The sequence below is a fragment of the Hippoglossus hippoglossus genome, chromosome 17 (genome assembly GCF_009819705.1).
Source record: "Hippoglossus hippoglossus isolate fHipHip1 chromosome 17, fHipHip1.pri, whole genome shotgun sequence".
NCBI lineage: Eukaryota > Metazoa > Chordata > Actinopteri > Pleuronectiformes > Pleuronectidae > Hippoglossus > Hippoglossus hippoglossus.
The window spans coordinates 15,639,564-15,655,905 of record NC_047167.1 but is presented as its reverse complement, the minus strand read 5'-3'; the positions used below and the strand labels follow the sequence as shown (position 1 = coordinate 15,655,905).

General features: G+C 42.7%; 1 protein-coding gene across 11 annotated transcripts in view; it reads left to right on the top strand.

Annotated features, from left to right (window-relative positions):
- Positions 1–16,342, top strand: part of LOC117778113 (adhesion G protein-coupled receptor L2-like) — a 96,740-nt gene that overhangs the window by 54,745 nt on the left and 25,653 nt on the right. For all 11 annotated transcript variants that reach the window (XM_034613382.1, XM_034613392.1, XM_034613391.1 and 8 more), the window contains 4 exons: positions 671–1,471; positions 9,808–10,107; positions 12,396–12,496; positions 14,161–14,346. In XM_034613382.1, coding sequence (XP_034469273.1) covers positions 671–1,471; positions 9,808–10,107; positions 12,396–12,496; positions 14,161–14,346 — 1,388 coding nt within the window. The remainder of the gene's footprint in view (positions 1–670; positions 1,472–9,807; positions 10,108–12,395; positions 12,497–14,160; positions 14,347–16,342) is intronic.

Genomic DNA, 16,342 nt, shown 5'->3' with positions numbered 1-16,342 from the left:
ATGGGAACCTTGCCACGGCCTCCCTCACCCATCAGTGGTTACTTTTGTTTATTTGCCACAGAAGTAGCGAAAATCCTTCAGCACTGTTCGAATCTATTCCCCAAACCTCCACTTTCATTTTACCTCTGCTTTGCTGCCACCACCACCATTTGACAACCTGTTGTTCGCTCTTATCACAAGATGTGAAGTCTGTTCCCTTACCATTTTGGTTTATGACCTCAGTCATGTGATTATGCATGTGCAGTGTCTCCATATTCCCAGTTCCTCATGTGGCATTTGACGACAGGGACATGCTGGTATTAGAAAAAAAAAAACTACCTGTGAACTCTTCTCCCATTTCCCCTGTCTTTCATTTGCAGGATTTTTTTTTTCGGTTCTCATTTTATTTTGTTTTTGTCCCTGTTAGGATGTAGCAGCAGACCCTTGAGATGCAAGTTCTCTTAACGTCACATTTATCATTCTGAAATAATCACTATGACACATTCATTTGTTTTCTTTTTCCCAATTTTCATTAGCGGTAGTAAAAACGAGCACTAGCTAAAGTATTCCTCCAAATTCTCAGTCCCTGATCTTGAGTTGTACAGCAGCAAGAATGATGCGTGTCAAATGTGCAGTATTTGTTTAACTTTTGGCCTTATTGTATTTTGTTTCACTCTCTTTCTGCCACTAGTTTTCATTTGTCCTGGGACTCTGAAGGGTGTGGGCGACGCCACCTTCTTGTTCGAGGCAGAGCAGCAGGCGGGGTCGTGGTGCAAAGACCCGCTGCAGGCTGGAGACAAAGTCTTCTTCATGCCCTGGACGCCGTACCGCACTGACACCCTCATCGAGTACGCCTCTTTGGAGGACTTCAAAAATGGTCGCCAGACGACCACATATAAACTGCCGCACCGTGTGGACGGGACAGGCTTCGTAGCTTACGACGGCGCCATCTTCTTCAATAAGGAGCGCACCCGCAACATCGTCAAGTTCGACCTGCGCACACGCATCAAAAGTGGCGAGGCAATTGTGAACAACGCCAACTATCACGACACCTCACCCTACCGCTGGGGTGGCAAGACAGACATTGACCTGGCAGTAGATGAGAGGGGCTTATGGGTAATCTATGCCACCGAACAGAACAATGGGCGCATTGTGGTGAGCCAGCTCAACCCGTACACGCTTCGCTTTGAGGCCACGTGGGATACGGCGTACGACAAGCGCTCTGCCTCGAACGCCTTCATGGTGTGCGGCGTGCTGCACGTGGTGCGCTCAACCTACGAAGAGAACGAGAGCGAGGCGAGCAGGAGCCAAATCGATTACACATACAACACCAAGCTGAGCCACGGCGAATACACCGACATCCTCTTCCCCAACCAGTACCAGTACATCACCGCTGTGGATTACAACCCCAGGGACAACCAGCTGTACGTGTGGAATAACTTTTACACCCTGCGCTATGACCTGGACTTCAGGCTGCCGGATCCTGCCGAAGGTGAGAGCCGCTCCATTTTCTTTCAGCTCATTGTCTTTGTGTTATTCTCCTCTTGTTTGGCTGCAGCGTGGGACGTCACAGATGGCTGCCGTTTAATTTTGGTTGCAATTCAGGTGTGATAAAGGAAAGAGGGTTGTGTTAGTCTTGGGGAAAGGGCTCATTTGCAGACAGAAATTACAGATTCACCTTGGAATGAGGGATCGGTCCCAGTGGCATTGCAGCGCTAGGAAAAAATCAGCTTCTTTATTACCATGAGGGAAGCTGAGGCACTCACTCCAGCTGAATCTGGGACCCTATCAAATTCTTTAATCTCGGGCCTTATTCAAAACCATTATGAACACTGCCCTCCCGAACTTCTCCCTAATGCTGGGAATACATTTGAGAAGTATTGTGCACAGTGTGACAGAGGTTATCCTCTCATGCTTACCGTGGGATTTCGAGTTGTGTTGCCATGGCTACCTCAGCAACCTCGCAGAAGCCCTTTTTTGAAATAGATCAGGAGATAATAGCCGTCCTATTGTGGTGCGATATTTGTAAAACCACCAGGCCAAAGAGTGGATGACTTATACGGCACGTGGTGAGCTGGGGTAGAAGAATGGCAGGTAGGAGATCAATTACAGTGAAGGAACTTGTCAGGCGTTTAGGGGGCTTAAATTAATCTGTGTAGTGCTGAGAGGTGACATACGTGTCATCAGACAGAGACCTTACATCAAGCTGATAATGGGCTTAATTACCTGACTGCAGCCACCTTATCCCACAGAGCCGAGCTAAGTCTCCTTTACGAAGTGGGGAAACAAGGAGCGTGACCCCGACTTGGCGTTATTTCAGAGGCTCGGGTTGCCCCTGAGCACTGGTCCGGATTAGGTTATGATTTTTAACCACTGAATATTCGGGAGGGGGTTTTGCCGGGGGGGAAATCTGATTCTTGACCTGAGCTGTTGAGGGGGTGGGGGGGGGGGGGTGGGGGGGTCGGTGTTGATGTCTCAATGGAGTCAGTGTGCTCCTGAACTCTGGCCTCTTGTCAACACGTCTGTTTGTTTTCCCGCCGTTCGCTGGAATCTCCCCACCGTGATAACTCGACACCCAAGGGGGAGCTCAGGGTTTGTGTCTGTTTTACAGAACGGGCAAAGCCTCAATTAGGGGGTACGTTGGAATAGATATGAAAAATACTCCAACTCTAATGAGTTCACCATGCATGCAAACTGCCTACTCGACTGTTCACACCCTGATGTATGGAAATGTAATTAACAGCTGAATTATCATAATTACCCTCATGTCTTAAAGGAGGCTCTGGGAGAAGTGGCCATCACAGAGCATTTTCAATGAAGGGTGTTTAATATGCTCTCTCTCAGCTACTGTAATGGCTCGGCAAACATAAATACCACATAGGCAGAGTGTTGCTGCTGGAACGGGAGCAAAACACAATATATGATAGTTGTTGATTTTACTCTTTATTCTAGGTGCCTGTTTCCTGCCACTGTTTTGTTATTAGGATCCAATTTATAAATAAATCTTTGCAGCAGAACTTGTCACCGTGGATCATTAACCGTGTTTTATTGGAACACTTTCAAATGCTGCGAGTTCAAGAAGGAGAGAGAGGAGCGACCAGCGACCAGCGGCAGCACCACGCCGGCCTTTTGTGAATGACACTTGAAAATAATTGGTTCTTCTTTATTGGGTTTTTTCAGACCTACACCTTTAACTTCTTTGCTGTGTAGCTATTAGGATTTATTGCTGCCCATGATATGGCGTTGAATTAAACAACCTATTCTGCAGGGTAATCTAATGGTGCTGAAATAATGTCTCCCCCTCTGAAACTGAGGGGCACTTGAGGCGTAAAGGAAATTAATTGTTCCCATTAAGATTCATCGACCGCAGAGTGAAGTTACCTCGAACACCAAACCCAGTATATTTCTCTGCTTTGTAGAACTAGTGTAACACGAGAAGTGTCAGTGTCCTTTTCTGTCAGAAGCATCAACCTTGGTTGTAATGCTCATCCCAGAGAGGCGCTGGGGTGCCAGCAGGATTAGGAGTTTATATTAGGAGAGTTTTTGCAAAGTGATCAAAGCAGAACATAATTGACCTTAGCAACTTGTCGGCGATTCTCTTACCTCGCGTCGAGCGTTTGCCACACTGTGGGTTTTCTTATTTCTGGCCGTGCTTGAAGTGATTAGCTGAGAGCATTCCCCACATCGATCTGTCCGCTTATTGTTCCAAACAGTTCACACACGTTTAAAGAAAACGTCTCTGCTCTGCTAATGCATTGTGAACACAAAACAGCAATGATCAATATTTAAAGAGTCCGCCTCCTCAGAGGTCTCTCTAAAAGAGGCGCATGCCGATAAAAAGCACACCTAGGTGCTCACAATTGCAAAACACAGAGGGACAAAGGTAATGTATTCTCTGTGATGTGCAAAGACATTAATGGATTTCAGTCCAATGAATTCAGAAAAAGAAACAATCAGAAGAGTCGGTAATTGCCAAGAGCATTTCAACCTAACAAGGAGAGAAAGGAGAAAATTAATTTGCGTTTGAGGTGGAATTGATCTGAGACCATAAAGACGAGCGGCATAAAATTAATGGCTTTGTCCAAAAGGCTGAGCCACTTTCAGAAATCTGGTATCTAGCAGTGAGCACAAGTGGGCTCCACTCCTGAGTGAAATGTCAGGATAAAATGCTATTTCATATCCCGCATGCCGCACATACACTATCTATCATCACAAAGCTGATGTTTTCTTTTTTTTCTGCTCAGCCATTTTGTGGCTAAACCCAGCTGTGCACCTCGCTGCACTTGCGTTTGCTTTTATATCCCTGAACGACGCCTCCAGGTTAGCATTCACGACGAGGGACATTTATAGATGTATCATTTACTAAGCCTGTGTTCCACCCTCTGAAGCATGATGTGGAGCAACAGAAATAGAGGCTGAAGCAAAGCAGAAGATTCGGAGGAGCTCTAATTGGCCCTCTTGCTGAATTACGGCAGGAGATTGTTTAAGCGGACTTTACAGGCGTGTGTGACAGGGAGTTTTGGTCTTTTTCGCTTACAGCGTGTTTCTGTCAGCACATATATGTTCCTGTCTTCATGCTTGTGTCTGTATAGCTTTGCCACCTCCCTCTGACTCAGACTAGGTGTGACTGCGCAACGTCGGCTGCTCCACAGGATTCAGTTTCAGGTCTCATAAATTACCCCCCCACAGACACAGGATATGTCCGGCAGAGAGTTTTTTCTGTCTGAACAACTGTCAGTAAAGCGGCGAGGCCTGCAAACGATTTCACATCAACTTGAGTTTTTCATTTAGCAGGAATAATAATCAAATAGTCCTCAGCGCAGGATTAGAAACTATTGTAGAACCTAGAGAAAATCTTCTCGTGGACCTTTACCTTCCAAGCCGAGCTGCGTGCTAAACAGCCTGATGTAAAATTCATGTCTTGTGGGATTTATTTCCCTGTCATTAATTACCAGCACTGGCTCTAGGTAAAGAGACGAAAAGACCAACTCTCACTCACTTCTCCTCCTCGGAGACGGTCTTGTTAGTGAGTTAAACTCAATGAATAAAGACCCAATGAAGACGCATGGGCACGGCACACAGCATAGGCACTGTATATACAGCCTCATTAGCACTGCCTATTAGTCTGATTAAAGGTTAGTGCTGTTTGTTAGGTTTGCACGTCCGCTGTGTAAAAAGGACAATTAACTTGCAGTAAAACCCCCCGATTTGAAACTTTCAGGAAAAAAAAGTATTATCATTAAAATCTACATTAACTGCCACCATAAGTAAAAGTCCTTATTATCCTATGTAGAAACAAGTAGATTCAAATCAAATGGCAAATCTCCTATAACCAGCTGACTTCTATTAACTTGTTTTAAGAAAATAAAACTTTTATAGCTCAATATTAGACATGGGTTACTAAGAAAGATGGAGGTTTCTACATTGTGCAGTAAAGTTATAGTAACTCCAGCTGTGGGATAAATGCAGTTCAGACAGTGCAGTACAAGTACATCAAAACTGTAATTGCATAATACATATACGTATTGTGATAATTACAGGTAAGTATTAAGGTCTTTCTCTTTCTGAACAGAGCAGCTCGACTCCTTTAGCCTGGTGATCGACGAAGACATTTTGTGGGGATGACAACAATTTACGGAATCCAAAATCAGATCAACTAAAACTCGCCAGTTGTTTATAATGGGAAAGGTTATGTTTTGTGGGGCTGTGAGCTAGATTTGCTTTTCTCTAAGTCTTTTTCTCGCATTATTATAGTTTTTATTTTCAAGTAGATATTAAATTACTGCATTTTCCTCATTGCAGACAAAGGTTTTATTGTGTTATGCGCTTCTCACTGTTTTCCTTCTTGCTCGGATCTTTCAGTCATGTGACCCACATAACCCACCATAAAACAGTAAATCTATGTTTTTACACTTAGGGATTAAGCAGACGAACTTTACTGGCATATTTCTGAACTTTTTGAAGTCGGAGTTTCTTCGTGTTTCCATTCTTTCTGCTCAGCACACCAGCTGCAAGCCTTACAGTTACAGTACCATATGGTTTACTTACTCTTCTTGCATTTAGTAATTTTCTCCTCATTTCAAATGGTGTGGAAATGGCTTTCTAACCGTGCGGTGCATATTTCCTTACAACTAAATATGACTATTTGTTATTGTACTGGGAGGATTAGCCTTGTAAGTGATTCATCTCCCAAATTTAAACCAATTAAAACAGCTTATATTTGGCTGCCAGCTGTCATTACGCCTCCCTAATATTAGGTATTAGGTGGCTTATGATCCATCCATCCTGGAGTTTGTGTTGACAGGTAGATATGTGTTATGTGAGATTTTTTTTAATGTATAAAAACAAGGACAAACAGCCTATCAAAGCTTGTTATCATCTGATTATGGTTTCATATTTTTTGTCATCGTCCTCGCTGATATTTAAATGACTCCGGGGGGCAATAAAGGGATAAAAACTAATCCTGCTTCATCTTCGTGTCCTGATTGATGATCCTCCGTAATGGCTTTCGTTCCTTTTTAGCTCTGTTTTAATTTACGTGCTCTGTTTGGACTCTTGTGACAGCCGTTTGTCAAGTGTTCAATCTCCAACTCTTCCATTATTTACAAGGAGGTATTATTCAGCATATGGCGACAGTATGCCGTCGGTGTCAGATTGCCCATAAAGAGTGACTTCACTGCCTCTTGAGAGAAATGGCAGCTAATTGGTGCAGCCCTCTCACAGTGCTATCGGAGGACACACTCTCACTGGAGGGGGAATTTTCTCTCTCCGCAATCAAAAGGAAATTGTAGCGCATGGTACAGAGACATCAAAATAAGCCCACAGATGCATCTGACAAGCACATTACTTGATGTAGTATTGAATAGATATGTTGTGTGTTTGATGTTCTTGATGTTAGTCACAATCACACTCTGATGTGGAGCCCGAGACATGCTGACTACAAACATGCACAAAGATTGAATCTTGTCTTTGATTAGGGGGGGAAAAAATCACTCAGTCGACATCTGAGTGTGTGTGTCTGCTCATTAACGCGATATAATTCCACGATTCTGCCTGAAAGCGTGAACATGCGAGACACACTGACCAATTGTCCCACAGTGCGAAATATCGCAGTGCTTCTTTCACAAACTACAATTCAACGTGTTGTCTCTATGTTTCTAAGCCCTTCTCTCCGTTGGGGGTTTGTGAGTGATCAAGGGAATTAGGGCAGCAAGCGTTGATTAATTTCCTTATCAATTAATCTCAATAATTAGCCCATGATAGGCGACATTTTCCGAGTAGGACTCAACCACTTAAAAAAAGCACAGAGACAAAAACAAATACTCTCTCGTGTGAAATAATAACCACAACTTACAGATTTGCAGGAAATTGAGTTTTCATGTTTTCATAAGAAGCCAGTTCAGAAAACTAGTAAATACTCGACAAAGATCCCTGGTTTCAGTCTTCGCTCTGGTTCAACATGTAAATTCAATAACATTTTTACCCTTTGAAATAGTGATTGAGATGTAATTATTTGAGGCCATCAGATGATTTTTTTTATATTTATACTTAACATTCAGTATAGAAAACTACAAGGAGCACTTTTCAAAACCAAGGCCCAATGGTTCCCTTCAATTCATTCAAACTGCACCAAATTGTACACACTCATAAATATCAGTCCCCTCAACATGACAGATTTTTTTTTCCATTTACATTCATGAAGTATTCCATGGGAAATAAAAATTCACAATGTTAACGAAAAGTGATTTAAAAAAACAGACATTCTAATGATGACACATCATTTCACCAAGTTTCGTGGTGATCCGTCCTAAACTTTTTGTATAAACTTTCTTACAAACAAAACAAAAACACATACACACACACATATATATATATATATATATATATATTATATTTAACCCCTTCTCTAAATTGATTGAATCACTTATAATAGAATATACAATTTAAATCAATTCAAATATACCTCGACGGATAAAGAACCATGAAAGAAAAGAAAGAAACGTCCGAACTGAACTAAACTTTCATGATGAATTTGTGATAATTTATGAATTTATGACAAGTTGTGCTGAAATGTGTATAGGTGCTTGAGCTGGATTACTGTGATCTCAGGAGCAGGTTAATCAGGTGATGCAAGCACATTAGGTTCTTATATCAGCCGGTGGAAAAGCAGAAGTTTGCTCCGAGAGGTTTAATAATCTGAAAACCAATTCCACTCACCCTCGTATTGCATTATATGCAAATATTGAATCACCTGAGTCAGCCTATGAATCATGTCACTTTCCCAGAGTCAATATAAAATCTTCACCTCTAATACATTATATATTTGCAGGAATATTTTTTAACCTTCTTTTTGTAGTTGCAGCGTTGTACTGTTGTTGTAGCCTGCAGGGTTATTTGTCTGTTTCTTTTAAATTAAATTGACTCTATATCTTTAAAAAAAAGTGAAAAGAGGAAGATGGTTATTAGACGTGGTTCTAACCAAGGCTTTCTGATCGTCTGCTCACGCTGCCCGCACGCGTCAGCTGTTACTTTCGCGGCCGCGCTGTCCGAGCCAACCTGTGAAAATGTAGGTGAAAGAAACACAATGACAGAGTAAGTAGAAGGTAATTAGCCGGGGCTTCCTGCCAGTGGAAAAGGTCACTGAGTAAAATGTCACAATTCAGCTGCAGTGCAGAGTGTTTCTTCAGTGACCGTCACAGGATCATTGTTTCCTCCCCGCTGAGGCCTCCTGACCCTTCACCACATATCAGCTTCGTAATAAACCCAGATGTTTCACTGGAATATAAAAAAAAAAAAAACACCCAAGATTTCCCTGAATGACTGATGAGTGCGCGATGTGAAATGTGGACTTTGTCACCATTCTCTCTCAGGAAATGGAGATATGTGTTTGATGATGGAGTGTCAGATAGCATGATATTGCGTTTTCCCAGAAGCACCCGGGGAAGCTGAGGACAACACTGTAGTGCCTTTCATAACGGCAGACCTCATTGTGGGAAGGTGCTTTTATCTCCAAATACAATCAGGTGGTTGTGGGTAAAAATGTATGATCATTCACGCAGGAGACAAGTAGCCCAGTATATCCACGTAGACGTTTCATTTTATTCATATTGGCAATTCATACTGTATAAAACGTATAGATTTCCTATTTCTGCTTTCATTTCCAACTTCTATCCAGGCTCTCGAAGCAGACATCCATCTGCACTCACGGTGATTTGAGGCTTGAACACACTTGAGCGATGGGGAAAACACGAATGCACTTGATCAGGAGCTTGTGCACGTTCAAACATAGATTTGCTTTGCAGGGTCGGAGGGGATTGAAAACAGTGGGGTTGTGTTATTGCTGATGTATGGTTCTTGTTCGGGGCGATGCAGTTCTCCTCCTGCACGGCAGCTTTATCAAAGGGAGAGAGATGAACTAGGCAGAAAAAAAGTAAAATGCAAGCAGGCTTCGTCTTCATTGTTGACATTTAATCAGCCCAAGGTACTGACTCTGTGCGGAAGAAATCACTGCTCTGTTGAAGGATGCCTGAGCACCACTGCTTTCCTGAAGTAAACTAAGAATAGAGGGAGACAGATGGAGTCTTGCATTGGCAGGTTTGCCTTGGTTTCGTACAGCTAAAGAGCAGAAAAGAGGAGAAATTGCAAGTGAAAGCAGCATGAAGCTTTTCCTTTCCAGGTATTATGACTAGCAGTTACTCTCGTAACAAATAACAAGCCACGGGAGTCAAAGTAGTTGCAGTTTCCCCATAGCGAAAAACAGAGCGCGAGTTCAAGACGAGGACATGTATGACTTTGAGCTCTAAAAGCCTCATTCTTCTCTCACTCAAGGGCCAACCATTGAAGATTTCTCCCTCGCGTCGTCCATGCCAAAGACCACCTCAGTTTTCACCACCACCGCTGCGTCCACCGCTAAGGGCCATGGTGACACTACGGTGGCAGGGGCAGATCCAAGAGATGGGAGAGATCCGTTTGAGGACGGCCATGGCTCGAGTACAGCTGAACCAACTGTTCCAGAGCTGCCGCCAACACCCAGGCGCTCCTGCGAGGAGACCAGGAGGAGAGCCATCGACTGGCCCCAGACCCACACTGGGACCACTGTGGAGAGGCCCTGCCCCAAAGGGACCAGAGGTAGGCCACCATCTGGTTTGACTCATATCAGAGAAATGAAAAAACTTAAATCAGGGGTTTTTACAACAAACTATTTCAAACTGTATGTTAATTCATGTGACTTAATGCAAGGTTAAGCTAATCAACTATTGGCTTTAGCTTTGGTTTTAGTTTGATACTGGCTGCTCTTTCAGTCAGCGTTTAGCCCAAGAGACACTGGCTGTGTCCGAAAATCACTCACTAATCACTATATAGTCCACTATATAGTGAGTTCCCCACCTTGTAGTGGTGTCCAAATGCTTATTAAAATGTTTTCATACATACTGCACTAATTGTTTCCCATAATGCATCATGTACAATTTTTTACAGCCGAAGGTCAGTAACCAAGCAATATATACCATCATGCATTGCGTTCCCAGCGGACAGATGGTCAGAGAAAGGGCAGCAGGAGCAGCCCGACCTGTCGTACAAATGTAAAAACGAGCAGATGATCACAGCACAAACTAAAACAAACAACGTTATATCTACATTTAGGTTGTTTATACCTAAAAGTATCGATACTAAGTGTAAAATAAACATTTCAAATGTATTTGAAGTAATTGTAGTTGTCCGACAGTGACATCATTACCGGCGCAGAGAAAACGCAGCGAGTTGTTTCCGAAAGCATTTTTTTTTTTTTTTCTCTTATTCTGATGAGCTCACTATATAGTGCTCTACATAGAAGACCCTATATAGTAAGGGGTTAGTGAATGAGTGGGTGATTTCGGACACAGCCACTGTCTTCTCCAAAGAGCTCCAGGAGCCATACAAACAAAATGATGTGTTCATAGCATCCGTGGTGTTGAAAGGTGCACAACATTTATGGTGTGTACATAAGTACATACATGTGTATGCCCAGGATTGTGTGGTAAGTTCTGGGTTGAACGGTCCCCACATGGCCTGCAAGGAGTGGATAAAGAGATTTAAATAAAATAGCCCCAGGTCATATGGTGGTGCAATCCAATACAACACCACCACAAACTGTTTCCTCATATGTTTCCATTCAGTTGGATGAACACTTTTGAACAATAAATAGAAATGTGAGATTTCCAAAAAGTTTCAGGGCTATAGTCTTCAATTCTATTATCCTGGAGAAGTTGTTTTTACTGTTATTTTGTCTAGCTATTTTTAACCATCTTGAATAATCTAGTATACTCTGCAGGGAGTAAACATGTTTAATCTTCTTTTTTCTTTTTTTACCATTAACAATCAAGTTTTCCAAACAAAATCACACCGTCAGAATACAAATGATCCAAAACAAAGCTTCAAAGATTCTGAACGTAGCTGCTGCTGTACTTTTTCTCATTTAGGTGTTTTAATGTGCTGTTTGCTTATATGTGTAGTGACAGTTCAGAATGTCAAATTCAAAACGAGAATCTCTGGGGCCGTCAAAATAGCATGATTAGAGCCTTTTGTGGGAACAGGTAATAAGCCTTTTTTTTTATATATATAATGGCACAGGGTAGCTTGTTCCTGTTGGTAATTTCGAAACCAATTTTCATCCTGAAAAACCTGCCTACTTCTCCATAACAGAGCATCAGAGGAGCTAATGAAAATGATTGACAGCATTTGGGAAGTTATAAAAAAATCCCATAAAAATACCCCAAAAAATCCAGTGTCGACTAATTGTCTTAATCAAATCTGGACAACACAGTTCCTCCTCGCAGTGGAAATCCCTCGTGGAGGAGGATGGGAAGTCGGCAGTGAGGGGAACATTGAGCTGATGGTCGTTATGACAGTTCAGTTGACAATGATACTCACACAGGAATCTCTCACAAGTTACCTTAACACCCTATCACACAGACTGACAGCGCTGTCAAAACACAAAGCAGGGAGACTGCAGGATGAAAGCAAAGAAGAAGACAGGGTTTTCTCTGTGAGGGTGAAAACAGGAAAGAGAAATCCAAATGTGTTATGTACGTAAAGCTACTCATTAGGAGTTTCATTTGTTTATTTAGATACGGTAAGTATGTGAAAATATGAAGTGTTTACGGTTGTGAATTATTTAATGACAATAACAAAGCAGAGTCTACTGTTTCTGTTTGAAACCCGGTAGTCTTTTAGTATCCATTCTGCATTTTGGTTTAGTTTTTTTGAGTCGACTGCTTTAAACTTAAAGGCTTTTAAAATGTTTGTATATTGTTGTTGCTGCCAAACAGTTAGTTTCCAGCGACAGAGTGTGCATGAATGACGACTCAGCAGGAGAAAGCTTTTTGTGAGTTTGGCTTTGGCTTCCCTCCAACGGCTGTGTTTACTCTGTGGTACTGCAGGCATCGCCTCCTTCCTCTGCACTGTGGCCGGGACCTGGTGCTCCAAAGGGCCGGACCTCAGCAACTGCACTTCCCACTGGGTAACTCAAGTGGCACAAAAGGTGAGCGGGCAATGTGTCATTTTACACAATATAGCCGGAAACAAGCGCGTTATTCAGCCAAAACACAGCAAAGAGTCACAGCTTTTGACCTGTTTCCTCGGTGTATTTTTATTATTCCAGCAGAGAAATGGTCAGCGGTACGAATCCTGAAATAAAGTGCGGCAATACAGTTTAGTAGCAGAAAGAAAGGACCTGTCAAAACGTCAGGAGTAAATGTTAAGTACTTGAGTTAGTTACCTTGACTCACAGAACCAGTCTTTCTTCTGTGACTTTTCTGCTTAGAAAGTCCGCAGGTACAAATTGAATGTAGAGTTTCAGTAGCTGGCACAGACGGGAGCGTCATGCAGAACACTGGAAAAACAGCGACTCAATGCAGCAGGTTCATGCAGAGTTCATGGGTGTTGTCAATAGGCATTTAGAGAAATGCAGAAATGATTAAAGGAGCCTAATTCCATGCAGCGCCGCTAATTCGAAGCCAGTTTTTTCATTATGTTCCGTGTTTGAAATGTGATAGAATTTCGTATGCTTTAAAAAATGTCTGTATGCAGATCAAATCTGCTTAGTGTTTGATTTGTCTCTCCAAAACAGCAATGTGCAAAAAACACAACAAAACCCAAACATTTATTCAGTTTTTTAGAAAAAAAACCTTTCACGCTGTTCCCGTATCATATTGTGGTTTTTCCAGTTTAGTCTTGTTCAGGCATTACTCCAAGTTTCTTACACCCATTATAGTGACACAGAAGAAATTAGAGCCCTGGTGAGGTATTTTTTTTTATTCTTGCATATTTGCTCATTAATAAGAGAAACCAGATAAAACTGTGTGTAATTAGCTTAGCTGATTGAATTAGGGTTGATGTTGGATTTTGTGTTAATTTGGTTGCCGTCGGTTGCAGTTCTGGAGCCATTGTGCCCCGGGTTTGTTCGCACACGTCTGTGTATTTCTTCTTGCCAAGTGGGAGATATTGTGGCTGTGAGAAATTCCAGATATCTCCGTCTCTGAATTACACCTCGGAGGTTGAATTGTACAAACATTGACTTCCCACTCAGCCACTCGTAATTATGATGTGTATGATATGACGTGAATGCCGGAGCCGCTCGCTGTATGTGGAGTTTAAATGACAGTGGCATCCTGGAGTCGCATTGTGATTGTTGTCTGTGCATCTTCATTTCCTCAAAGTGGAAAAACGGGACGTGGACTCCTCGTATATTTACTGCAGCAGCATCGTACAATGACGACTGGTATCTTATAAACTGTGTTAAATTAGCATGTGGTGTCAAATTGGGTCGCGGCTCGGTCATGGCAGATTGGGGGTGAGTGGGTGCCGCCACAAATTAGAGCACTTTATCATCAGTGCTGGATTACACTGATCACAGATGATAGTGCAGATGCTGGCATCTTATCATTATTTCCAAGTCGTGCTTTTTTTATTTTATTTTCTTAAGCCTGCATCACAGTTTATTATGTTCCCTGCTAAACATGCAAAACCCTGTTCTCACATTATTTCCGCACATAATGGCTTTTTCCCTCTGAACAAGCTGTGTTGCGGTGAATTATGGCCGAGGTGTATGTGGGATACATCATTTCAGCTTCCCATTGCAGGCCCGTCATCTCAGGCCCGCTTCATTGACACCCCCCCCCATGTTTTCCTTGTTGCTGTTTTTAGATTCGAAGTGGCGAAAACGCTGCTAATTTGGCCAATGAGCTGGCACGCCACACACAGGGCCCAGTGTTTGCCGGAGATGTCAGCTCCTCGGTGCGCCTGATGGAGCAGCTCGTGGACATCCTGGACGCTCAGCTGCAGGAGCTCAGGCCCAGTGAGAAGGACTCAGCTGGACGCAGCTTCAACAAGGTACTGTGAAATTCCTGTCTGGCCTATTGTAACCTCTCATTAAACTTTGTCCCCCTTTTGGCCCAGCTCAGTGCCAGCATGACTCAGGACATTCATTAGCGGGACACCTACCAATGCACACAAACACAAACCCAGTGCCTGCACTCGCTTACGTGCGCACACACACACACACACACACACACACACTGGTGGACACACACAGTCTCATGTGAGGGGGCTAGAGAGGCAGGTCCAGCCCTGAGGGGAAGCTCATTCCTCTGCTGCTCCCTGGTAATTACCCTGGCTTTGGAAACACAGGCTCACCTGGCAGTCCCACCTTAAATGAGCTAATGGCCATGAGCCCCCCACCAACACAGAGAATAATGCTTCATTGCTGACAAGTGTGGAGCGGCTCTCTCCTGGAGCTGCTGCAACAGCTTGAAGAGGAAGGAGTAGGCCCGAGATGTACCTACCTCTCTCAGCTGCAGGCGGTCCCATGGAGCGATGAGTGACAGTTTGAAAAAAAACTGCATTGTTATTCAGACTTTCTAGACTTTCTGTTTCCTCTGCAAACAAGGTCGTTTGTGCCGTTTTTGATCCCGATGTTCTTGCCTTCAAATGATGTTATGCATTTGAAGATAACGTTCTACTGCTCAATTCATCGTTTCTGCATATTTCTGTAAGATAAGGAAATGTACTCGCAATCGCCTGAAACCTTTTTTGACTTGTCATCAACTCTGAATTCATTTTTGTCCAAGTTATAGAAGTGTAAAGGTCTGATCTGCTTTACTCTGCGGCGATGATCACAGACTTGACATTAGTGTGTAAATTCACCCTTATTCAGTGAAATCAGCCTTAGGAGGTATGATATGATAACACACTCTGTAGTAACCTGTTTACTGTAACATCCACAAACTACTTACACAGGCACCAGGTCAGGTTTCTCCCCCACCACTGATCTTATTTTGAAACGTATACGTATTGTAGCAAACAGGCAGAGCTCAGTTTTTCTTTAGAGCTCAGATGTGTTAGTTGTATAAACCTATTCAGAGATGAACGCTTGTATATACTCATAAAGAGGAACTAAACACTGAAACAGTGACGTTACATCCATACTACGTTTGGTTTTCAAACTAAAACAATCTCTGTTCACACAAGCATTTTGGCTCCGTACCAGTTTTAATCCCCGTCCACACTAACACACCTGAAAACACAGGAAGGCCTGCACATGCCACTGTACACAGGATTTACTCGATGAATAGCCAGCAGCGTCTCCAAACTTTTTAACGGCTCTTAAACCAGTAGTTTGGACGCCGGGCGTATCCGTAGCAGAGTGGCAGTCACCTGCCCAACCTGCTTTCTCATTTGAAAATGCAAGGATGGGTTCGACAGTTCAAATTACTTTCATGCTATATGGAAATAAATGAAAATCAATGGGTGCCTGAGACAAAAGAAAATTAACATTTTAAAACCTAAAGCCTCACATTTGAAAATGAACTGTAAAAATATACAGTAAACTATTTGTATTTGAGGAGCTAAAGAACACTGTCATGGTCGTTAAAGTTCCATGCAGCCGTTTCCCACAATTCAACAAGTAAATTGAGGTGTCCACGGGCTCTACCCTGACTGGGTTAAAGAAACATTTTGGTTTCCTCTGTGTGTTTTCTTGAGGTATTTGTGATGTGGAGGTTGTAACCTGGATAAAAATAACATTTTATCTATTTGTTTTCTTACTCGGTGGGAGAGCTACAGTACGTGATTTTCTCCAGTTTGACTCAATTAGGAGAATAAGGCGACTTATTTAATACCAAGAGACCAACAGAGGGAGGTTTTAAAAAGGAGCTAGGACTATATTATTTTCTCCATGCCATGAAATACAAATGACCTCATCTCACATTGTTTATCTTATCAACATATTCTAAAGCATCACTAATGGGGAGCATCAGAATCGAGTCTCAGCATCTCCCCCCCCTCGGCTCTGCTGTGCATTTCTCCCCTCTCCCCTCTCTCTATTATG